The sequence below is a fragment of the Salarias fasciatus genome, chromosome 12, assembly GCF_902148845.1.
Source record: "Salarias fasciatus chromosome 12, fSalaFa1.1, whole genome shotgun sequence".
Lineage (NCBI taxonomy): Eukaryota > Metazoa > Chordata > Actinopteri > Blenniiformes > Blenniidae > Salarias > Salarias fasciatus.
Genome location: NC_043756.1, coordinates 13,769,437 through 13,794,378, shown reverse-complemented (window position 1 = coordinate 13,794,378; position 24,942 = coordinate 13,769,437). Strand labels below are relative to the sequence as shown.

Here is a 24,942-nt window from a genome sequence, read left to right as displayed (position 1 = left end):
ATGGATGAAAAGTTCAAGAGCGCGTTGGATGAGAGAGATGCGGATCTGAGTCCTTTAGAGCTGAAAGACGCGACCGAGAGCACCGAGGATGAGGAGGCTCAGAGACCCACGTGGAACCGGCGGCTGGAGTTCATCCTGGCATCTGTGGGATACGCAGTGGGTCTGGGCAATGTGTGGAGGTTCCCCTACCTGTGCTACCGCAGCGGCGGAGGTGAGAACACCTGATGTGGTGATCAGACTGTTGCGGAACACCTGGAGTGCAGGTGCATCCCCTGTAGATCTGAAACATTCAGTCTTTGTACTTCAAGAAGCTCAACTTCGTTACTGTCACATTTTTAAAGTTGATTTCCATTCAAATGAGATACTATCAGTCGACTATTAAAGGTACAAAGACTATATGATATATAATAATACAGCAATACCTGCATCATCTGCTAACTTTTATTTTTTTATTTTTTGTCTTCAGAAATAATTATCATTAGTGTTTATCACAGTGAATCAGTGCCTCTATTTGTAGTTGTTTTCCTTCTGCAAAATCCTAAAGTACACCCTTCATTCCTTCACACAGTACTTTGTTGGTGCTCTGGCAGCTGAAAGTCAAACAGTTCTAATACATACAAACGTGAATTTGTTTGTGCACCTCTCTAATCCCCCCAACTCTTATCAGCTATTGAGATAAATAAGCAAGTTTTTTTTTGTTTTTTTTAAGTCAGGGGAGGTTGTCTAGAATATAAGAAGCTGGTTATACAAAATAATTAATACTGACTTTACATATTTCAGTGTTGTTGCACAATATAGATTCATTTTCAGTCACTTTAAGCTACGGTTGATTTGTGATAACAACTTTTTGCATAACAGTAACACAGCAGTTACCACATCATCCCAACATGGACAGCAGGATTTTTTGTTCTCTCTAGCTGCTTCCATTTCTTGTGCTTCAGGTGCTTTTCTGATCCCGTACTTCACCATGCTGATCCTGTGTGGTATTCCTCTGCTCTTCATGGAATTCGCCATCGGCCAGTATACTCAGTTAGGGCCCGTGCATGCCTTTGCCAAAATATGTCCCCTGTTAAAAGGTGAGTGACCCACTGGATCAAAGACACCTGTCGTGCAATATTTACTGATTTCTTGGATTTTTTTACCTCATCTTCAAAGCCTACGTCACACTCATATCCTGTCCGTCTTCCTAAAAATTTCAGCTCAAACTGCAAACAAACTATATATGTATTCATGCATTACTTTTGTCTGCAGGTATAAATTCAGTGGCAATAGTGCAGTTACTGCACCTCCTATATGCATAATAAATTTCAGTGCAACACCAAAATGATTTGGTGCCTCCATCGTTACTCTCATAAGACCGCATGCAAATTCAAATAAGATCAAAGTCTTCTGGGAACTCTGATTTCAGCTAACTGCTGATAAGTGTGACCTTATGTGGGCTAACTTTCATCAGAGTAACCTTTCTAGAGCAGCATAGGTCACGGATATGGAATTAGCTTGGAAGTTTCTTCTTTGTGTGTTTTTCTTTTTTTTTTTAATCTTAATATTGTTGACTAGGTTTCCAAACTAAATATTTAATAATTAACCACCAGACCCAGAAACCTCTGGGTGATCAATATGGTGTGTAAACAATGAGTACACCCCCCCCCCCCCCCCCCCCCCCGCCCCCCGCCCGACAACAAGTATTTGATGTACAAAGCAAATGATATGAACGCTGTGATCCTGCCATCAAATTCTGTTTGTTTACTGGTGTAACCACGTAGTATTGCAAAAAGAAAACAGAGACGGGCAAGGAACAGAGAGTACGGAGGAGGCATGAAATTAAAATGTTCCTGTTTGCAAAGGGTGTAAGAGGCTGTTCCAAATTTTAATTACCATAATTTTCTAACCAAACACCATGAATGTCTGCTTTTATTTGAGGTTTTGGTGACAGAATTGTCACAGCATTTGCCGGTGTGAGCCAATAGCATTTGTACAGTATTGCCATAGGTTGGGCCTTGTTAATTATCTGCTGCATTCAACTGTGTGTCATGTAATCTTTAACCAAACATTGTTGAACGAGCGTGTTTTCCATCATTGCCTGGACAAAAAGTTTCCACATTTCAAATGAGAAATTCCAACTTTTTGTTGAGTTCTGTTTTCATTACAAATTAAAATTGCTGTATGTCGTCAATGTCTGAGAGGGAAATGAAGAAGATTCTTCAATATTTGTGAATGCTTTTTCTTTTATTTGACAAATTAAACACATTGTCTCATGTTGGTGGATGACAACTTGCTCAGTAAATTCCAGAACCATCGTATTAATCAATATGTTCAGATCTGTGGATGTAATCATTTATAGCCACTGGTATTGATTTCCTTGTCAGTGTGTTGAAAGAAATGATCAAATCACTGAAGCAATGGACTGAATCCTCTCAAGTTTGCATGTTGGATTGATAATCAGGTCAGATGAAGTCTGCTTGTTCAGAGCAACGCACAAAGTGAGCGAGTTATATAATGGACTGAAATGTGCAAACTCAGAGGACACTGATAGCCATGTAACAAGTCTATCCAAATCAAACAAAAGTCCAGCCATCAACAGTCAGTACATGTGGGAATGAAATCAAAACTGCTGTTTTTTTCTTGTTCTAACTCAAAATCTTTCTCTGTAGTTTTCTTATCTCCTTAAAGACAGAGACTATCTACCCGGTCAAAACACTTGATTTATCGCTCATTTCTTCCTGGTTATTGCTTTGTGCTGAGCAGGGGCCCAGATGCAGGTAGCTTTTCTCTTCTGTATGTTCTTCTGAATGATTTCCTCTGTGCGACTCAGATGCAATGTGACGGTGATTTACCTGTGAACATTCCTTAAGATGCCCACAAATATCACAAATCATCAAACACACTCATGTCTCATTTTCAGCTTTACGCTTAACGTTTCAATGTAGAATTCTTATTGATCTTTTTTGATGTTCTGCTTTGCGAGTTAGACCTATAGACAGAAAAGAGGTAAACAAAGGGGTTCATTGTATTTGCACTGTATTCAATGCAAATTAAGAGCAAAATCATTTTATTTGCTCTGAGGACTGTCAACGTTGGAGCCCTTCATAGACTGGCAGCTATTATAAGGGTCGGGCTTGGCTCCAACCAGCCCGGTGACTGTCAAAATCAATGTCAAAATGGTGAAAATGAAAAAAAGAAAAACAAATAGATGGTACTCACAGGTGCTCCAAACCTGAAACTTGTCTTGACATGAAGCAAAAGTGTTATAAGACTAAACAATCGACATGTTGGAGGATGTCTTCATGAATTCAGCTGTAACTTTAATACAGGGACTAAATAAGTGACACTCAGTTTTGCGTTGTGTTTTAAGATAAATGTATGAAGTAAAATGTGAGGCTTCCTTCTCACTGGACCCATGCAGGTTTTCTCCTCACTTTCCCCTCGTGTCACTTCGCAGGTGTCGGCCTGGCCACAGTGGTGATGTCATTCCTGTTCTCCGTGTACTACAACGTGCTACTCGGCTGGACTTTATTCTATTTTTTCAACTCATTCGGGGCGAGTCTCCCCTGGACGTCCTGCAGCAGCGCCTGGAATGTCTTCCAAAACTGTTCTGCCGGTTTTTCCAGCAACGCCACTCACCTGCAGTCGGCCAGCCAGCAGTTCTTTGAGTGAGAGACGCTGAGACCTCGGCACTAAGTTTTGCATTCAAACTCCACTGCACTTCTCTTCACTGTACAAATTCCAAGACTGAGTTAAAGATTTACATATAAAAGAATGAACAGACATTTGTAGATAAATAAGCAGCTAAGATGCACTTAAGTGTGATTATTTACTTTTGCCTCCCGTTTGTTGTTCGACAGAGAACTTCTTAATCCTAGTCATGCTGCTTAGGTTTTATAAACACGCAATTTTCTGCCAAATTAAGAGCAGTTTGGGCCAAAACACCTTTTTTCCTTTATTTGGGAGAAAGATATAAAAGTGTCTTTATTCTGTGTTTCCAGTAACAAGCTGCTGGAGAAGACCAACGGCATTGAAGAAGTTGGCAGCGTTCGCTGGGAGCTCTTTGGCTGCCTTGCTGCTGCCTGGGTCATTGTGTATTTCTCCATATTTAAAGGGGTCAAATCAACCGGCAAGGTGTGAACAACAGCAGTTTTTCAGCGGACGTACAGCATAATTTAAGACTGTTAATAACAGTTATTCAGTGAGGATGTTTGTAGGCACACTTGCAAGGAATTAAATGTTGCATTAGTGATAAAAGTCAAGATACAAATCATCTGTGCACCGTTCAAGTTTTGCACCAACACAGCAGCCTCTCATGTTTGTGCTTCACAGGTTGTGTATTTCACCGCCTTATTTCCGTACTTCATCCTGTTCAGCCTGCTCATTAACAACGTCCAGCTCCCCGGGGCCAAGAAAGGTGTCCTCTACTTTGTGACGCCCGTCTGGAGCAAGCTGTTCGATGTAAAGGTAGGAGTGGGGCCGCTGTGAAGTTACACATTGGCAGACTTAGTTTATCTGTGCATGAGCAGAAACATCAGCAGGCTCTTTGTTGTGGAGCGCCGTGCCGGACTCAGAGGTCAGACTCATATCTTCTGTCTGCTAAAGGTCCTGTCTGGAGCACAAACTGTACAAGAACACAGCAATACAAATACATTAATCAGCTAAGTCAGTTATTTGTACAATCACACTTCCCATTTAAAATTTTCATATTTTTTCTTTTCTTTTTTTTTTTGTTTGATTTTGATCATGCAAAGGTCGATACAATTTTTACTGTTTGAATTAAAATGTGGAAAAAATAAACCTTTCCATTGTTTTCCTTTTTTTTTTTTTGAGACGTGTCAGTATGTGTTTGGTAAATTGAATGTGTTTTCTGGTCTTTTCATTCGGTGAGCCATTTAAGTTGGTTATTCATTTTTTAACAGTGTAAGTAAACCATGCAGTGTTTTGCTTTTTATTCTTTCCGTGCCGTTGTGCTGTCCAGAGGGAATTTCATGATGAGGCCAGATGATGCAAAAGGGATGAAAATTTAAGAAATCTGCATTCCAAAATGTATCACTCTTCAAATCTTTCTAAACTCACATTTGTGAGGACGTGTGCCCACTTCTCAAAAGAATCAACAACCATTGCAGAGAAATTTGTTGGGACTCTTTACTATGGTTAAACAACTGGATGGAAAAATAGTTTTATTTGTTTCTTTAACATTTAACTTTTCGTTGTTTGTCCCTCGCAGGTTTGGGTTAATGCCGCATCCCAGGTGTTTAACTCACTCGGAATAGCTTTTGGTTCCATGATTTCGATGGCGAGTTACAACAAGCTCAACGACAACATTCTCAGGTAAAGATGAAATAAGTATATTGCTTTTGATATTCTGCATTAAAAATGTAAGTAGGTAATTATATATTGATACAATGTGGAGACAGAGGAGACCGTTTATAGCAATATTAAAAGTTGTTTTGAGAATTTGAATAGAGTCTGGAAAAGTTTTGATACTTTCTCAGCAACGAAAATAAAATTCAAAAGCGCCTGTATTGCCTGATATTTAAAATCGACTCAGATGGAATTTGTCCTTTCTTTTGCAGGGATGCATTAATAGTTTCATTGACAAACTCCTTCACCAGTATTCTGGCTGGCTTTGTGATTTTCTCGGCCGTTGGTTACATGGCTCACATTCACAACCTTCCGGTGGACAACATAGCCACAGATGGTAAGCAGCGAGCCTAGAAACACAGCTGTTACTAATTTACAGAGTAAATTATAGGTTTTGCATCAATTATCAATTATTATTTATAACCCCAGCCCCTAAATAATAATAGTTATATAAACCCATATTTAATTCATTTTGTAACACTTTAGAGTTGTTCAGAACATCTGATGTTAACATCTAATGTTTTTTTATTTCTATTTTTTATCTGGGTATCTCATTTTTCACCCTCTCTGGGAAACGCCGTGTTTGTCTATGGATGCTGGAAAAGAGACGAAGGTCCTCGGCTTGAGGAGGAACAATGCGTACTTCGTCTCGGCCAATAAACATTGTGCCAGATTTTTCACTCTCTTGCAGATTGTTGAGTGGACATGAGATTGTTTCCAATTTGGTGAAGTTGGGGAATCTTGGCGTCTTCTTCAGGAGTGACGGGTGGAGGGATCGTGGGATTGGATGTTGATTCTGACAGCTGCCTGGAGCGATACGTTTGTGCTGGATTGTTGCGGTGAAGAGGGAGCCGAGCACTCCCACACCAGAACACCCTCACAGCCAGCATGGAAAACAAAAGAAGCCCCGGCCTTCCTTATCTCATTATCTAATCCAGTTTTTGTTGAGGGGAACCCCAAGTCTCTCCCAGACCAGACGAGAGATAAAAATCAAGATTAAAATTCATTAAAACTTTGACATTATTTTTACTGACAGAAATTGAGATCCTATAAAATATCATTAGACTTAATTAAGATGAGGAAACTAGCAGTTTAGAGGGAAAAAAATGAATGTGAATCACTGCAATGTCCCTGAAGGCATGAAAACAATTTGTGTGTGTAGTTTAGCTCCACCGGAGTGTTGATAAAGCAGCACTTCTGTGTAAAGAATTAAAAAAAAACAAAACCTTTCCTGTTTTAATATGTGAAGATCTTAACTAGTTTTACCAGTTCAACTATTTGTTGATTAAAAACGGGAACATCTTGTGTTCAGCCTGTGGGTACATAACGAGCCCTCTGATCTTATTTCTCCACATCAGGTTGTTGGTTCGTCCAAATTTCGCCCGATCTAAAAAGAGTACGCCGATGTGGCTTCTCTAAGAGATTCATTTCAACAGAACGTACACGTTTAATTCCCTAAACATGTGCAAATGTTACGTATCCTGTTCCACACAAGCTGCCAGTCGTTTACCATCCATAGTTAATCTAATGAAGCACTGCGGTCACATGACAGTTCACCAAATTGCATCTCAGGTTACTGGTTCACATTGACAGGGAGCCAAAACATATCTAGGCCACGCTAACACATACAAAGAATCGAAACTCGTCTCCATTTTAGTGTCTCAAACAATGCAGAGTTAAACCACAGAATACGGTTTGTGTGTTTTGGCACGCTGTGACAGTCGTAACTGTTTCGCTCTGTTGTACTTTAGGTCCGGGTTTGGTGTTTGTCATCTACCCTGAAGTCCTCGCCACCATGCCAGCCTTTCAGCTCTGGGCGCCTCTGTTCTTCTTCATGCTGCTGTGCCTGGGCCTGGACAGTCAGGTAAACTCAAGCTTCAGTGAATATTGTAAGCTCAGCCTAGATTCATACGTTCGTAATTTTACTCTCCAATTGTTTATTGAAACACGAAGAAAAGAAGCATTTCTTGATGCTGTGATAAAAACCATGTGACATTGCAAGAGGGTGTTTTGTTCTGCAGTTTGCCACCGTTGAGGTTTTGGTGACGTTCGTAAAGGACGAGTTCGGAGCCAAAATTCTGCGTTTCCTCAAGAGAGAGGAGCTGCTCACCTTGGTCGTGTGCACTGTTGGCTTTCTACTGGGGATTCCTCACATAACTAAGGTCTGTCACATGTCTTGACTTCTCTGAAACACATATTCCAGGAACTTTCACGATCTATATTTAATAAAAAAAACCAGTTGAACGACTGATAAAATGGAAATGTTTTGCAATTCCGTCTGTCTTCTATTCTCCATTCTCTTCCGCTCCAGGGAGGCATCTATGTGTTCCAGCTGATGGATCACTACACCGCCGTGGTTTCCCTCATATTCCTGGCTGTCTTTGAAGTCATTGCTGTCTGTTGGGTCTTTGGTAATGCTTCACATGAAATCTGCTCTTGAGTGATGTGTCAAGAAATCTGAGATTACAGAAAACGATGCAGACACACCACCCAGGCAGGACTGATTCAGATGTTTAAAAATGTCTGGCGTGCTCGCAGACAGATTGGTGACCACGAGGGGAAGAGGATTCCAGACACACGGCGGAGGGTCCAACATGACACGGCCTCGTCTTAGAAAACTCAACATTTGCCGAAATGACTTTCATAAATACTTTTCCTTTCCACTTGATTGTGAAAGCTAAAAACATTACAATTGTCACGTAAACTACTGGTTGTTGCCTAAAATTACTAGGTTTTCCCTGAAGCCTAGCATTTTTGCATCACCTCATTTGCATAAAACTGTGTTTTGTAACATTATGTGTTCTGTTACGTGGCAAACAGGTGAGTGGTAGGCGTCTGGTATGTGGAGTCACATAATAACAGACTAATGATGAGGTGCAGTTAAATTAGACTTGTGTTGTTTGCTATTTGACACAATTAATAAATCAAATGCCAATTTAAGGTTGATATTCCAAAGGTAAACCACACACGTGAAGCGTTGGTTAAAAATATGTTTGTATTGACTCAGCGTCACACGCTCACGCTCTTTTCAATCTCGCCAACAAGTAGAGCGCGACAATTTTCCAGGAGAGTGACTTCATTTCCAATTAGGAACCAGGAAGAACTGGAACACAGTGTAACCGGCGGGACAGAACAAAGCGTTAAAGCAGAATAAGAGCGTACAGAGCGAAGAGGTTTGGAAGAGAGAGGAAACACTGGGGGGGCAGAAAGGTCAAGAGAAGAAAAATGTGTTTATAGTTCATGCTCGAAATATGAATGCAAGAAGAACTTGCTGTTATGCCCCGTTATATCGCTGCTACTACTTATTGTGCAACCCGATTCCCAATTGCAAACCACCTTTTGTGTAACTTTTGCAGACACTGCTTCTCATTTACTACAAACACTTGAAATCTGCTCTTGTTTTCCCCGTCAGGCATCTCACGGATCTCCTCAATGGTGACGAGGATGCTGGGAAAAGCTCCAAACATCTACTTCCGTGCCTGCTGGCTGGTGCTCTGTCCTGTCTTATTGTTGGTGAGTCCAGTCAAAACTGCATGGAGAAAAAATAAATAAATAAAAAAACACCAACAAATGGAGGCAGTGCTGAAGACAGTGTGTTTTTCTTGTAGTGCATATTGATCTCCAGCATCGCTCAGTTCTCTCCTGCTCATTATGGGAAATACACATATCCAGTATGGGCTGAGTGTGTGGGCTGGGTCATCTCAGTGCTCTCCGTAATGTGGATCCCACTTGGCGCCGTTCATGAAATCTGGACCAACAAAGGATCATTTATTGAGGTGAGTGCCAGTTTCAGCACGCTAACTTTATGGTTAGAATGTTAAAACTCTTTTAGCAATGATTACATGGTTGTTGTATGTTATTTATTATCTTTGTTGCGGTTGTGTCTGTGCTGATTCATACCAGCGGAGCAGGGAAAAACTAGATCTGGACAGACCCGATCTCACATCTGGACATGATGTCGATATAAACGTCATGTGAAAAGACGCATGAATGTCATATTTTGTTTCAGTCTTTGAGGAATTTAAAGTGCTTTTTTCCTCCTGAACAGTGGTGTGTGGGAGGATGCGTTATCCCAGCATTTTTGTTGGAATTTTTTGAAAGAAAATAAACCTCAATAAAAATCAGCTGAAATTAAGAGTAAAACCAATAATCACATTACTGGAAAACAGAACTGAATTTATTTTAAGTGTCAAACCATAAGCATGACAGCTGCATGGTATTCGTGCGTTGATTTAAGATCGCTGATGTTGTACCAGTTCCTGTGTGTGTGTGTGTGTGTTTCTAAAGTCTGCCCTCTGTGATCCTCAGAGAATTAAGACTGCCGTGACTCCGACAATAGACCTGGAAGCTGAAGGCGCCCCGTCAGAAAAACAAGCCCTCAACGACTACAGCGCGAGTGAAAAGTCCTTCACATCAGTGGCTTGACCAGAATTACTCACCCAGATGTTAATCTACTGACCAGTCGTAACATTATGACCGTGACACGTGAAGCGAATTTCATTGATTATCTAATATTATCTAATACATTTTTAATGGCGCCTGTTAGGGCCACTTTAAAGGGACCAATAAAATGCCAGGCGAGTAGCTTTAACGTAATGAGTGAACTGGTGCGTCGACCAAACTGACAGTGTCTCTTTTATATTTAAACCTTGTCAAGTTTGAATGATTTCTTTTTAGATAAATCAGTTTTTTTTATGCTCAAATAAGATCTTTGCAATTTGCATTTTATAAATTATTGTAATATATTGCAGCAACAATGAACCTGGAATGCAGCAATTCACTTCAAGAACATTTATTTTTCTCTGTCTTTGCACCGGTACTTTGGGACTTTACGAAAAATGTTTATTGTAAAAAAAAAATAAATAAAAAAAAAATGCAGAATCTCAGAATTCAGAGGGCAGAATAGAAATCAAGACATTCTTCAGCACTGTCATTCCTGGTCCTGGTCTCTTGTTTGTCACAAGAGGTCGATAGAAAACTGACAAAGTCACAGTTTTTGAACAATTTTTAAGAAATCCAGTATTGCGCAATCAGTTGTCACTTGTTCTAAAATGTCAGTCGTCACTGGATCCTGGATGAAAAGAAATATTTTTATGTGATGTGGAATTTTTACTGATAATGATATGACAGATATCTACCGCTGATGGCGACAGTTTGAGAATCGATGATTCAGTCAGCAGATTATTGTTTGGAGATCGTCTTTTCTGTGCAGGCTGAAGGAAGTTGTTTTGATCATTTATCTGCCTGCTGTCACTCTCAGCAGGAATCGGCCTCAGCGCTTCCCCTCAAGTGTAAGTGGTTATATTCACTGGAAGGATTATTTTTAACTATCTTGAAGCTTGAAACTCTGGAGTTTGGAGATTATAAGTGGTGCCTTTGATCTGCCGCCATGAAGCTGCACTGGGCTAATGAGGACACATAATCTTCATGAGGGATACACTTATCTAATGATCATGAAACGCTACATTTGTTTGCGCTGCGGTTTTAGAAACGTGTTGCTGATTGACTTTTTTAAAGTAGGATGAAACACTGGCCTCTTTTCTCGACAATAGGCTACCTCAGCTGGATATAACCACATGATTCTTCAGCCTGCAGTGCAGCCTTGGCCTGTTATGTTTTTTTAGGGTTGGTCATTATACAGACTCTCAGCGCAGAGCGGTGCCTTTATCTGAAATTATTATCCAGGTAATCTGTTCATGATTTTAAACTGATGTCCCTTAGCAGCGCTTCATACATTTTAATCGTGGTAGTTTTGTTTCCATTGTTTAAAATAATGGAAAGTAGATTATGAAACTTGGAAAAAAAAAAATTTTTTTGTTACATACCATGTTTTGCTACTTAATCAATATTTCACAAGACAGCCATTATTTGATCTGTAGCATACAAGCTACATTATTTTTCTTTAATACATTTTTGAAGTCTGCAAAATGATTTAAAATCAACGAATTTAATGGAATTTGTTAAAGTTTACAGTTTCTTTTTAATTGTTTCTCCCTTTTTTTTAGTGTAAAGGTAAAAGGTGAATGGCATTAAAAATGACACTGACGATCTTGTTTAAAAGCTGAATGCTGGGTTCATTTATGCAGAAGATGTGTTAATTTAAAAATGCAGTGTGCAAGTTTAGTCTCAGTGTAACACCATGATTTCACTGGTTGTTTTGTTTTGACTTGTTTTCCTGGGTTATCTTTAATCATTGATGTCTTCCTGCAGTTTTTGGCTCAGTAGCTATGAGGCTGAAAATCGGTGCAGAGCTTATCTGTGGTTTCCAATATTTTAACATATTTTCTCACAACTCAAACTTATCTCTGTTTAGTTATTGCTACCACAATAACACACTGCTTTTGAAGCTTAAATCAAACAAAAAACTGATTTGCTAAATTTCATTTAGAGCGACTGTCCATTTAGGTTTTTTTTTTTTTTTTGTGTATTTCTGTTGTGGTTCTTTATGGTGCATTAAAAAAAGATATTTGAATATAAAGATGTAATTTGTACTCTGTTGTCAGAATATTTTTTTAACTATTAGTAGCACCTGAAACAGACTAATGGGGTAGTGGCAGAGGCGTTGCTACGGGGTAGGCAACACAGGCATTTGCCTAGGGCCCTGAGCTGAAGGGGGTCCCGAGGGACGGCTGACATCAGTCAATTTCAATGACAAATTAAAAGCGCTACACTTAACGCTGCAACGACAGCGTGTCGAAAATCCCCCGCATGGGGCCCTTTTCCGAGTACTCACCAGTAGTTGCTAGCAGGGGGCCCCGACAGACGGCGGATATCAGAGACACAACTTGACCCCCCCCCCCCCCCCCCCCCCGATACATTAAAATGATACGTCGGGAACCTACTTAATGGGGCCCCACTACTACCCGGCTGGCATCGGGATACAGTCAAGTCGGCCCTAACCAACTCGGCCCCAAGCTAAGTCGGCCTTTAGCCAAGTCGGCCCCATGCCTTAAGTCTCACGCACTGAGCGCGACAGTCACGCATTTCGGTCTTTTGCTGCACACTCACGTCACACATTGTATTTCTCATGCTGAACAAAAAAACGGCAAATCTGTCTGGTGCGCCGCTGCTGTGGAACTGTCATTCACTGCTTTCAGCCTGGTTTTTCCTCCTGCGAAGTCCACCTGAGCTGACATGAAGTTTGTGCAAAGAAAGAAGGAACCTCATTGGTGCTGAATGGTGAGTTATGTTATACATATTACAGTGTCAAAATGATTGAAATGAAAGTGCATAATGTGAAATACTGAAATATTTGCATTAAGTGCTTGATGATTAAATTAAATATGATGCACTCCATTGCGTTTTGCAAAAAAAGAGACTTAAAACTGACACATTGTTGTCAACTCCTCACTTAGGAACAAATGACGTCATCTTCAAATTTGTATGGAGTCTCATTTGCATATCTAGGTCAAATTAGATGATGACGTCATTTTAAACGATACATTGTTGCAAACTCCTCAGTCAGTAAAGTTCTAAATGACATTTGCATACAGAAAGAAGGAACCATATTGGTGCAAAGTGAGTCACATGAAGTGACAGAGCCACAGCCATAGAGTCCTGATCATTCAAAGGCAGCTTTTAAATGGAAGAACAGATATCTATTGTCATATATCTATTGTGTTTTATTATTCTTTTGCAAATGTAGAAATGCTATCTACAGTTACAAATCAAATTTGATTGGTGCTTTGTCTCATGTTATCACACAGCCACATTTGAATAGTTTAGACTGATTTGAATTGATTGAAAGTCCTTTATTTGTCCCACAGGGGGAAAATGCAGTGTTCCAGCAGCACAGAGAAAAGAAATAGAAATGGAATAGAAATGTGAAATGTGAAATTTACAAAGCCCAACCATACATAGAAAAATTTAATATAATTCAAATATAAATTTAGGATAGATATAATTGAATAACAGATGTAAGCTAATCGACATACTTAAATATAATTTAAAGGTGCATTAAGGAGTTTTACAACCTTATAAATACTTATTTTCCACCATAAATATGTTACACATTTTTAATGATGTGTACAATGTGCCCTGACATATTCATTACAAGTACCTCTAACAGCGCTAAATTGTCACTTGAAAGTTGCAGTGCCGGTCCGGCACCAGCATTTTTTTGGGGAGAATTTGAAAGGAATGACGTAATGCGTGCTCCGGCTCCTTGAGTTTCGATTTGTCCGCCATTACTCCGCCAGATGCTTCGTGAGCAACAACTGAGCAGGATCTTCCAGAAAGTAAGAAAAGACTGGCTTCTGGCACTGCCACAGCTCCAGCACAGACTCCACCAGGTAAAAGAAACTTAAATCTTACTTGAGCGCTTCTAAACGAGCGAAGACGGAGTCCCCCTCTTCCGTGCGTACAAGCCACAGGGACGAGTTTTTCACTAAGCTGCATTACGCCCAAGGCCTGCAGGGGGCGCTGTTTCGCATAAAATGTGCAAACTCCTTAAGGCACCTTTAAATATAAATTGAAGACAGATATAATTAAATAACAGATATAAATTAAATATAATTTACATATACATCTAAGACAGATACAATTAAATAAATAACAGATATACAGTGACAGATATAAATTAAAGGTGGTGTAGTCAATGCTAATTTTTCTGTGTTTTCTTTGGATTAAATGTTAGAGTATCCATTGATAATCCTTTAGGAGTGTAGCATAATTGCACTACCACAAGGGCGCAGCGTTTCCATCTGTCTCTGTTCTGAGCTGAAAAGGAATCTCGACAGCTCCAGGTATCTTTGACCAATCAGAAGAGCCCATGAGGCTCTAACCGTGATTGGTCGAGGGGCGTTTGTTGCACGTTCTTGTGGGAGGGGCTTAACTTGCGTAAGGGCGTGATGTCAGAGAAAACAGGACAGGATTGGGTTTCAAATCGCCATCTTAGATGGGTCAAATAAACCTAAGCAAGATGGCGGAGATGCAGAATCCTGCCTACAGCACCTTTAAATATAATTTAAATATACTTTTAAGACAGACACATATGTACAATATAATAGAAAAGAAACACAAAAAAATATACACAGGAGTTTCACAGAGCTGAATGGACGATGGATGATTGCACAGTGAGAATTTCCCTGGTTTGAATTGGACTGGGGGCCTTTTTGTCTCGGGTTTACATGTTCTCTCTGTGTGTGGGGGGGTTTTCTCCACTTTTTCCTGTTCAACCTGACTGTCTAAAACCGTGTTGAAAGTAATTGGAGACTCTAAGTTCTGACTGGAAAGGTGCATCCCAGGATGGATGGATGGATGGATGGATGGATGGATGCATGGGCCTTCATGAACCTTCCTGTCTGTGTGGAGGACGTTCATGTTTCACACTCATCAGTTTCATGTCATGATGATTGTTTGTCTTTCTGTTCGAGCTGCGAACCTCTGGAATCACCGTCTGCAAATGTCCCCAATATTGACTTCAAGTTTCATCCCTGTACGCAACATCTGGATAAGGCTGATAACAGAAGATCAAAAGATAAGATAAACAAAAAAAATCTGAGTTTCTACCTCAAATGATCACCAGGTGGCAGCATAGCTCTGAAGAAGAGGGGAATGAAATTCAGGGAGGAGGGAGACCAGAGAGGTCTGAGCTGCAACACTCTTTACACTGAGAGCAAAAAACCAGAACTGCTGGAACTCTTGATGTGCTTTTGCGCCCTTAATAAAGATCCAGTTCTGATGTATTGCTGTTTTGTAATCCAGTTACTACAACTGTAGTTTGTTGTAAATGCTCAGGGAGGACATTTATGAAAAAAAATAACATTTTCTTTTTGTTTCCACATCATTGCTGTTGATGTCAGAGAAAAAAAATACAGTGTTTCTACAGTTTGCTTGGCGATAAAGACAATAATGATAACTGCTTCTAGCAATCAAACAGTGAGTCATTAATATGCAAAAAAGTGGGTAATATGCATGTGTTAGTATGCATTTAGGTTAATGCTTCCCTTTAATGATGCTTAACAGCATCGTGGGTACAATTCAGTACATTTTCATGATTAATAAACCGCAGCTCTGATCAGTGTTGTGAGGGTCAACATAACTGAGGTGCAGACTCACTTCAAACAGGAGCTCAACGCAGTGCTGCAAGAGGTTTCTGGAGCTAATTAGGCCCTTGTCATAGAGTGCTGCAGTAGTGCCCCTTAGCAGGACTGTACGTTAATCAATACTCCCTTCCTGCATCCCTCATGACAGAATGTATCATGCGCACTAAATTAGCGCCAGCAGCGCTGTTTGATCAATAGCCACAGACAGTGCAACCCGGGGGAAGTAAATTAATGGCTATGCATAGCAGAGAGGAAGTGTTGTGCGTGAGTCTGAGTGGGCCGTGCAGAGGGGAGATGGGCCGCTGCCTAAATCATGTGAGGTGTGAAGACGTTCGTCGGTGCCAGCCAGTGACTTAAACCAGCAACTGTGCTGGAGCCGTCTCACATTTCATTCAGTCTCTCCGGAGGAGAAATGTCTCCTGCGGTAGTTCTTGAAAACCCGCCGGTGCTTCTCAGCATCGCCGCTGCGCCGGGAATCGAGGGCAAACTGGGTCAAGTTCAGAAGACAACATTTTTACTCCCATATATTAACCTTAAGATGAGGTTTCCTTTACTCCGTGTCCTTTGATGTTGGAGTGTTGGCCTCTCGTGTTTGCTTTTGACTTTGGCTTGCAGAGTGCCAGGTGAAGAGGAAAGAGGATCCCATCTGTTTTAACATAGCCAAGAGTGTGTGTGTGAGAGAGAGAGAGAGAGAAACAGAGCGAGAGAGAGAGGGAGGGGATGATAAAGTAAAAGACACAGGGATCAAGGACGATCTACTAAATGTAGGTTTGTATTGTTGTGCTGAGCATGATGTGAATAACTTAAGAAGATTGACCTTTCACCTCTCACACGCTGCAGTAAAAAAACTGGTTAGCATGAAACAACTGAAGATTTTTGTCTATCTCTGAGGGGATCTTTGATGACTTCAGGTCAACATGCGTCTGGAGGCCAGTGTTGTTGAAGTTGATAAAAATTAGTAATTATTCACTTCTAGTCTTTTCTACAGCAACTTACTTGCTTTTTTTCAGTCAGATCTCTATTTAGAAAGCGCCGTTAGCTGTGCTGCAGTCACACATTAGCTGAGCTGCTTGTACATTATGAGTCAGTCTGGTGACTGATTCATTAAGTTCAGTTTAAGTTAGATGTGTGCCACCTAGTTTTCTTTTTTTTTTTTTTGTGGTTTGCATGAATCAGATTTTTCCTCATTTTGCAGAGCCAAATCTTGAAACAGATCTCTTCCCTGCTGCTTTTGTTGCCCTCATTACCATCTCGCTCTGTGCGCATATAGCTGCACAGGCAGAACTGACAGATCTGGAAAGTGTGTTGTCGATGTAACCTATAAAGAGATTCAGTCAGAGTATAAAAACATCTCGGTTTGTACTTGCAGTGCGGAAGACAAGGACAGTGCTAGTTGAGATAATGTGGCTTTGATCTGGGTAAGAACCCAAATTTGTCATGAAATATTCATATCTGTTAGATTTTGTACTCGTCCACTTCATCCAGCAAGTCTGAATAAGTATATTTATTTGTTTAAGTTTTGTATTTCAGCCTTTTAATATGCTAATGAGTATATCTTGCCAACAATTCATATGCAGATAAGAGCTTTTGAGTGTTGCATGCTACAGTGTGCCCCTGCTGCACAGCTGCCTTTGTTTAATAAGGATATTCTGGAGCTTTCTTTCAGGCTGTTTGGGATGTGCATACATTTACAAGTCTGTCCCTAAAGAGAGCTCACCTCCTGCTGGTAATGAGGCCACAGCCCACAGCGCTGGTTGGCCTTTCTCCAAAATGTAAAATGCTGTTGGGTGCGCATGAGGAGTCAGTCCTCTTTTCAAAGAGCTCCGTGCACAGTGATTTCAGATCAGCGTTTGTTTTCTGTATGTACAGATCTCTGCTGAAAGTGACCACATTTTTCTTGGAAAAATAAAAGAAAGCACAAAAACAGTCACTTGGGGGCCAAATGACATTAAATGAGATTAAACAGTGACTAATGGCAGTGAACTGTGTTTTTATTTAAATATTTTTGAGAGCAGCATATGTACTTAAGAAGCAGATGTACCTGAGAACTAATTTAACTCTTTCCACCTCCAAGTGAACTTCACAGTGCAATGGGTGATGTTTTTGAGACATACACAATTAAAGATCATGTTAAATAAAGTTCTTGCAATGCTAAATGTTGAATAATCTTACTGGAGTTGGTAAAATTCTGTTGGAGAACAGGGTTTGTAGTCATGTTGCGTCTGTCCAGATCAATATGCACTGAGGCCACCTCACCGAAGTGATAGCTTTCCAAATAACTTCTTTATAGACCAGGATGCATTGCGTTGTGCATCCTGGAGGGTGGCGTTAAGAGCAGCAGTGCCTCTTCGCTTTCAAAGGGATGCTCCCTGCAAGCAATTTCATTCCATTTGCGCTGAGACTGGAGGGATGTCGTAGGTGTTGGTGTGTATACGAGGAAGGTCTGCGCTTTATTTTACATAACCGCTTCCAATGTATCAGCACAATAAAGACAGACATATTTCTTTGTTTCTTTGGATGCAGGAATAAATTGCTTCTATGCTAACGAGGTCGCGCAGACATTGTAATGTGCCAAGTCTGCTTTCATATATAGCTAGCGGGGAATTGCATTTGGCCTTGAGGTTGATGGAGGTTCTGCTTCCCGGCTCACATTCGCACCCTGCGTTGCCCTGCAGTCTCTGTGTTTGTGTGTGTGCATGGGCTTTCTTTTTTACTATTTAAGTTGACTTATTTAAAACATCTTCCTAATTCATGCTGTTTTGAGTCTCCAGGTTATTTGATTTTTAATTACACACTCCTTATTTGTATGGAAGTTTTTTCAAAAAAAGTAATGTGATTTCTGCCTGTATTTTACATTATAGAATTTATTCTATCTCAGGTATGAATAAATTATTTTAGATGAGAAGGATTTCTACTGGTTGATATCAGAATTCTATTTTTTTGAGGAAATGGATTTCACAAAAATCTTCCCCTCTTTCCCGCCTCACTCACTCAGGTCAGAGGTTTTCACAAATGGAATAATTTGCTGTTCCTCATTGACTATCCAGTCTGTTTAAGTGATGTGCAAATGCTCCTCCTGCGTGGGTCTGCAACAAGTCAATTCTGGTTTATCCTGCAGCAGCAGGAAAAAGAAGAGCAGCAAAGGCCCAGCATTGATCCACAGAGAATGTCTCAAGAAAAAAATCAATCTGCTGAAACCCTGGGATGAAGAAATTGTTAGAAATTGATTTTGATGTATTTCAAGATGCCTAGGTGAGACAGAAGGATGGTTTGAAGTATCTGTGGTGTATTGATATGGCAGGTTCTCCTTTCTTACTTTGTTAAGCTAAAAGTTTATAGCGGGCAAGACATACTCAATCTTCTCATGTCCTCTTCTCTCTTTGCATGCAGGTCCATTACTGTGAGTCTGAGTCTCTGAGTCTGCCAGCGAATGTCTGTAAGTAAAATCAAAATGGATACATGCTGACACTCTGCTGCCAACTTAAAACTGTGCAATCCCACTGAAATTTCCAGTTTCCCTCTGACACAGAAGCTAATATGCAAACCAGGGCTGTCAAACACTACTAACCCGAGGCAGGTTTGGGAGGGCATCAGGGCCATTACGGACTACAAGAGGAAACCACACCACCCTCAGTTGACAGTCCTGTTCTGACTGAGGACCTAAACCTCTTTTATGCCCGTTTTGACAGGGACGACTCCGATCCTGTCCTGCCCCTCCTCCCCTCGACCGACCTCGCTCCAGTCCTGAGCACACATGAGGTGAGATGTGTCTTCCGCCGTATCAACACCAGAAAGGCGGCCGGTCCAGACGGAGTACTGGGCAGGGTGCTGAAAGACTGCGCTGCTGAACTGGCCGACGTCTTCACCTCCATCTACAACATCTCGCTGTCCTGCTCATTGGTCCCCGCCTGTTTCAAGTCCTCTACAATCATTCCTCTCCCAAAACAGTCCAACGTCACCTGTCTGAACGACTACAGACCCGTGGCTCTCACCTCTATCCCTGCCAAATGCCTGGAGAGACTGGTCATCAAACACATCAAAGCCTCTTTGCCGCCATCACTGGACCCACACCAATTTGCATACAAAGAGAACCGGTCAACAGAGGACGCCATTGCCACAGTGCTGCACGCACTTCGAGCATAAAAACATCTATGCACGGCTCCTCTTTGTAGACTACAGTTCGGCATCTGGGACTCAATACCACTCTGTGCAATTGGATTGTGGGCTTTCTAACGGACCCCGCTAACAGACTTTCTAACTTTCCCCAACAGTTATGTCTTTGTTTGCACTGGGTTATTTATGGTATTCATTTTTTTATTTTTTTATTTTTATTGTGGGGTTTTGCACTGGGCTATTTATGATATTTATTGCTGTGAGGTTTGCACGTTACCAATTCTGTTGTATGATGCTCCAAACGCAATTTTGCTGTTCGATGACAATGACAATAAATATTCTGAATCTGAATCTGAAACACATTTAGTGCAGAGGCCCTGCAAACATTTTTACAGGACCTGTAAAAATGATGCCATAATAACCTTTAAATTTTAAAGTTTTTCCTTATTGTGTCTCAGAGTTATTATTTACAAAGAAGTCTATGTATTTGTAAGAACCAAACAATTAGTACCAAAAAGTGCTACAATTTCAACATAAAGACAATTCTAATGATGCTCTCTGATGAAAAAACACAGAGAAACATTCATAAAACTCCCCTTATAAACATTGCATTGGGCATCTTTAAAGGTGCTGTAGGCAGGATTCCGCATCTCCACCATCTTGCTTAGGGCTACCTAAGTAAGATGGCGATTTGACCCATCTAAGATGGCAATTTGAAACCCAGCACAGCCAATCCTGTCCTGTTTTCTCTGACATCACGCCCTTCCGCAAGTTAAGCCCCTCCCACAAGAACGTGCGACGAACGCCCCTCGACCAATCACGGTTAGAGACTCAGGGGCTCTTCTGATTGGTCAAAGATACCTGGAGCTGTCGAGATTCCTTTTCAGTTCAGAACAGAGACAGATGGAAACGCTGCGCCCTCGCGGTAGTGCAATTATGCTACACTCCTAAAGGATTATCAATAGGTACTCTAACATTTAATCCAAAGAAAACACAGAAAAATTAGCATTGACTAGCAAAATCCTGCCTACAGCACCTTTAAGGCATCATCATCGATATCTGAGTTGGGGTCGTTGTGTTGTGTTTTTTTTTTTTGTTCTCTACTTTTAAACAAACTTAAAAAGTCGATAGCATTTCTGTAATTTTTACAATTTGCTCAGTTGTTCCCTGGGCTGGACTTTAGCCTCTTGTGCGACAGGCCTCATGCTTGATGAAAACTGTTGACGTATTACACTTGGTAAATTGCCGACTTCCAATGCAAAAGATTTAGGTTCCGTGCCATCAGCGTTAAAAAATTGACAGCATGCATGTGGGATACAGCCTTGAAAATGTGTGCCCAAAAGCTGCTGAGAGACCTATGACCAAAACATATGGCTCAATGTAGCTGGATAAGGACAGGATGTTTTTTTTTTTTTTTAAAGAACCCTGGGAACACTGTGCTCAGGTGTTCATTACTGACTCTGCTTAGCTCAACTTTAACACCTGCGATGAAAACATTTAAGTTGACCAGCAGAACAAGGTCAATACAAATGTGATTTTAAGGTGAACAGCTCCTCATCAGCTGCATTAAGATGCAGAGAGAACCCGGTTCAGAGCAGGATAATCCATATCCCTAATAGGCCTTTGCAGTATTGAAGTTGAGTGTGCCCTGAGACCGGTCAGGATCTGTGCAGGACTCTGAGAGAATATTAAGGAGCGCCAAGCGAAAGACGATCCGGACCACTTCAGCACTGGTGTGTTTGTTCCTCCTGATCCCAATTGATTTTAGAGAATTAGCGCAAAACCACCACTGAGAGACAGATCAACTTTCTTTCCTTTTCGAGGTCATCTCAACTTATTTTTGGTGACAGTGGCAGAAAAAGACGGAAGCGACGCAGGATGTCACCGAGACAAATTGCTTGGTGAAGTGGGTCAGCTCTCGTGGGTAGGATCAGAACGGATGGCGGTGACAAAAGTGAGCTGCCATTTGACAGCAGCCGGTAAAACCTGACATTCAGTCTCAATATGTCGCAAACACACACCAAAACAGAGCAAAAACAAATGCACAAAAAGCAAAAATGCCCACATTCACCTGCCATCTATCCATTCATCTTCTATACCACTTCATCCACGTTGGCATGGCTGGGTGCCGGAGCCGATCCCAGCTGGCGGCGGGTGAAGGCAGGAGACAAACTGCAAATCCACTACAGGTCGAACACAAAGAGACAGTCACACACACTCGCACAAACACACACAGGGGGAATTAATTTCTCTAATTAAACTTCAGTGTGTGTTTTTGGACTGTTGGAGGAAACCCAAAAACCAAAAAAATCCCTTGCACATATTTGGAAAACATAGAAACTCCCCATTGAACAAAACTCAACAAACATGTAAACTGGGACGTTTTCGCTAAGAGGGAAAGATCCTGACCACTGCAACATCTAACATTGCCAGAAAGTGCAGGAAAAAAAGATAATTACACACCTCATATCATTGTGTGTATTTACGTGTGTGTGTGTGTGTTTGTGTGTGTGTGTGTGTGTGTGTGTGTGTGTGTGTGTGTGTGTGTGTGTGTGTGTGCAGCCATGTGTTTGGGCAGGTCTGTTGTGGGTGACTGTGATTCTTTAGTGGTGTATAATTATCAGGAGAGTGCTGCTGTTCTCAGCCTCAATAACCAATTTGACACCTGGTAATTTCCTGAAGACACACAAACCTCAATTACCACACTGGGTTTATGTTACACAGCATTCAAAAGCAAAAAAAAAAAAAAGGAAAAAAAAGAAAACGCTTCAATGAGCTCTGTAAGAAAATCCTCATGGGTAAAGTAGGTTAATGCAGTGTAGGGCAGCGTTGTGTAAAAATCTATATATCAGTTTTCTTCCTAAAAGCATGACTGTAATTAGTTTTTCCATTAGAATTTTGCTGGTTTTAGTTTATTTCCTAGACAAGGATGTTCATGCAGCAGTGACTGTCTGCAGCACACGTGATGCTTTTTTCAGATATTGTGAATTATGTATTAAAAGTATGATTTTATTTTACAGTTATTGCATTCAGTATAAGGATTTATTTGCAATCCTACAATTTTGAAGAATCATTTAACATTGGACTATCATCATTTTTTTTAAATGACTTGAAGAGAATGGAGTCAATGCCACAACAACTTTTTCCAAGCTTGCAATTTCCTCGTGAAAAGAGCCCAACTAAAAAGACCGTGGCCTGCCTTTCCTCTTCCACTCACTGCGAGCACACATACAAGTCCCCTTTGTCTTCATTGTCAGCCATGCACACTGTAGTCATTAATAATACAAGACAAGAGTCAGTGCAGACATAAGAAAAGAGGTGGAGCTCTCCGACAGTTTGGCAGATTTGAAGGACCGTAACGAAGCCACTTGAAAGGGTATAGTCATTTTCTAGATGTCTGCAGCTCTGCCTCATTTTTCTAATGCCGTGGTGTTCAAACCGAGAGAGCTGTGATTGTAGCGCGCTGCTTACAGGAAGCAGCTTATGTGGCACAATTGTGGTTTTTAGCATCTGCATAACATCAGCTTGAATGTGAAATTAGACCCTGCAGAGAAGCGTTGATTACTGCAGTTACTTAATGCCACCAAATAGTTGGTGACCACTTAGAAATTATTGCAAATAGTCCTGTAATCAAAAACTCAGCATGAGGGGAGTTTTTTTCTCCCCTTTTTTTTTCTATAGTGTGATTGCTCTGTCTGTGTGTGAAATAAGAAATGAGCCGGCGACCACAGTGTTTCACATGTGCCTAATGAGCTACGACAGGCTGCAGAGGTAAAAGGATCAAATGAAACTCGGCAAAAGAATCATTATTTTTTTATGGTGACTGAAAGATGTGGGTCTTCAGTAATACTACCCCATGCTGCAGCAGCGACATTGAGATGCCTCCTGAATAGCAATTACAGTGTGGGGTTGATTTTTCCACCTCAGCCCTCCGAGCAGAACCGTTTTTGAGGTGTAGAAAATCTACAGTAAAGCCAAACTCGTCCGCTGATGGCTGGAGTTCTCCTGCCAGGATTTAAGTTGAACGCTTAAGATAATTTCATTCTTAATTCATATTTCTAATGACTTCAGTATGTCCTTTAAATAATGCAAGATCTATTTTTTGATAGTTTTTTTTTTTTTTTTTCCGAGACTGTTGAATTATTAATGCCAGCAGCCATCGCTGGGTTTAATAGATGACTACTGCTACCTCACTAAATCCTGCTCCACCTGCTCCCTCCTCTCACACTTTATGAGAAACAGACTGGCCAGAGCCGACTTTCTCTCGCGGCCGGCGTCCAGCAGCATATTAACTCTACCTCAGGACATTTCATCGCCATTCGTTATAGTACAACCCAGTATGTCATGCCGCTGCCGTATGCAGGCGGAGCGACGCCTAATCAGGTTTCACAGCGCTGCATATGAGGCCAGTGTTGAAAACACACATCTTTCACAGGAGGGACAGAGCGCAGCTCTCAGAACAGACTGTACACACAGTCAGAATATGTGCAACCGATGGTGGGTATTACCTTCCAATCTGTCACAGTATGTTTTATGGACACTATAAATAACCCGACAGAAGCAATAGGACAATAGTAACAAGCAGAGGCAGCAAAGGGATACATATTCTTCACTGAAATAGACAAAACTGCTTCTTTAGTAAAGAAAAAGTGAACATATATTCAGGCCCTGAAACCTGCTCAAAGTCTAAAAGTGAAACATTATCCTCTGAAGGACATTTTTCCAAGATCGGGCCGCGGGTGGCGGATAACTTACCGCTGATTTGCTCCGCCGTCAGTGTTATCTGATTCACAGCTGCGTGTCCCCGCCACACACATCACCTTAAAAACAGAAATCATTCTGCAAAGGAGCTCGAGTTTGCAGTCTGTTGATTCATTATTTGACTTATTGTATTTTTTATATTTGACTTTCCTGTGTTTCATGTTTTCTTCTCTGTCGTTTGTTGTTTGTTGTCAAGATTTGTGCTCATTTGTGATGTGCAGATCAATATCACAATATTGATTATTTCCCATAATATGCTTGTCCATTTTTGGATCAATAGTCATGTTCAAATATTGATATTTATATTGTATTTTACATAAACATGTATTGGTGGGTAGGTTTGTGACCCTTATTTCCATGCGTGTTACTGTTCAATCACGTCTGCCACAATTTATTTAGAGATTTTGAGTCAGATTTCTGAAATATTATCATATAATTACTAAAGAAAGACTGTTGAAATGTTAACATGCTGATCATGTCTCGTTATATTTTAAAGGTGCACAGATCTCATGGACTTATCTTTAATGATTTACTTGATAGACAGCAAATCCTCATGGAGGCATGGGAGCCAGCAGTGATGTTCACAGAACTGTTTGTTTTGATTTTCACTGGAGTTATTTCACTGCTTCAAAATAAAACTATTCATGCATTTTTCATTGTATTCCACTGAGTT

The 24,942-nt window shown here is 40.8% G+C and overlaps 2 protein-coding genes across 2 annotated transcripts in view; both read left to right on the top strand.

The window, feature by feature from the left end:
- On the top strand, nt 1-9,805 carry LOC115397751 (sodium- and chloride-dependent GABA transporter ine). Its single transcript, XM_030104210.1, has 13 exons — nt 1-211; nt 942-1,076; nt 3,440-3,650; nt 3,984-4,116; nt 4,315-4,449; nt 5,213-5,316; nt 5,562-5,686; nt 7,101-7,213; nt 7,371-7,511; nt 7,661-7,760; nt 8,762-8,862; nt 8,958-9,125; nt 9,658-9,805. Exons 1-13 carry the CDS (start codon nt 1-3, stop codon nt 9,772-9,774), a joined length of 1,794 nt encoding a protein of 597 aa, XP_029960070.1. The 3' UTR covers nt 9,775-9,805.
- Nucleotides 9,806-16,329: 6,524 nt separating this feature from the next.
- wscd2 (WSC domain containing 2) overlaps nt 16,330-24,942 on the top strand; it is a 50,961-nt gene continuing 42,348 nt past the window's right edge. Inside the window, exon 1 of the mRNA XM_030104619.1 lies at nt 16,330-16,339. The gene's annotated coding sequence lies outside the window, so the exon portion shown is untranslated. The remainder of the gene's footprint in view (nt 16,340-24,942) is intronic.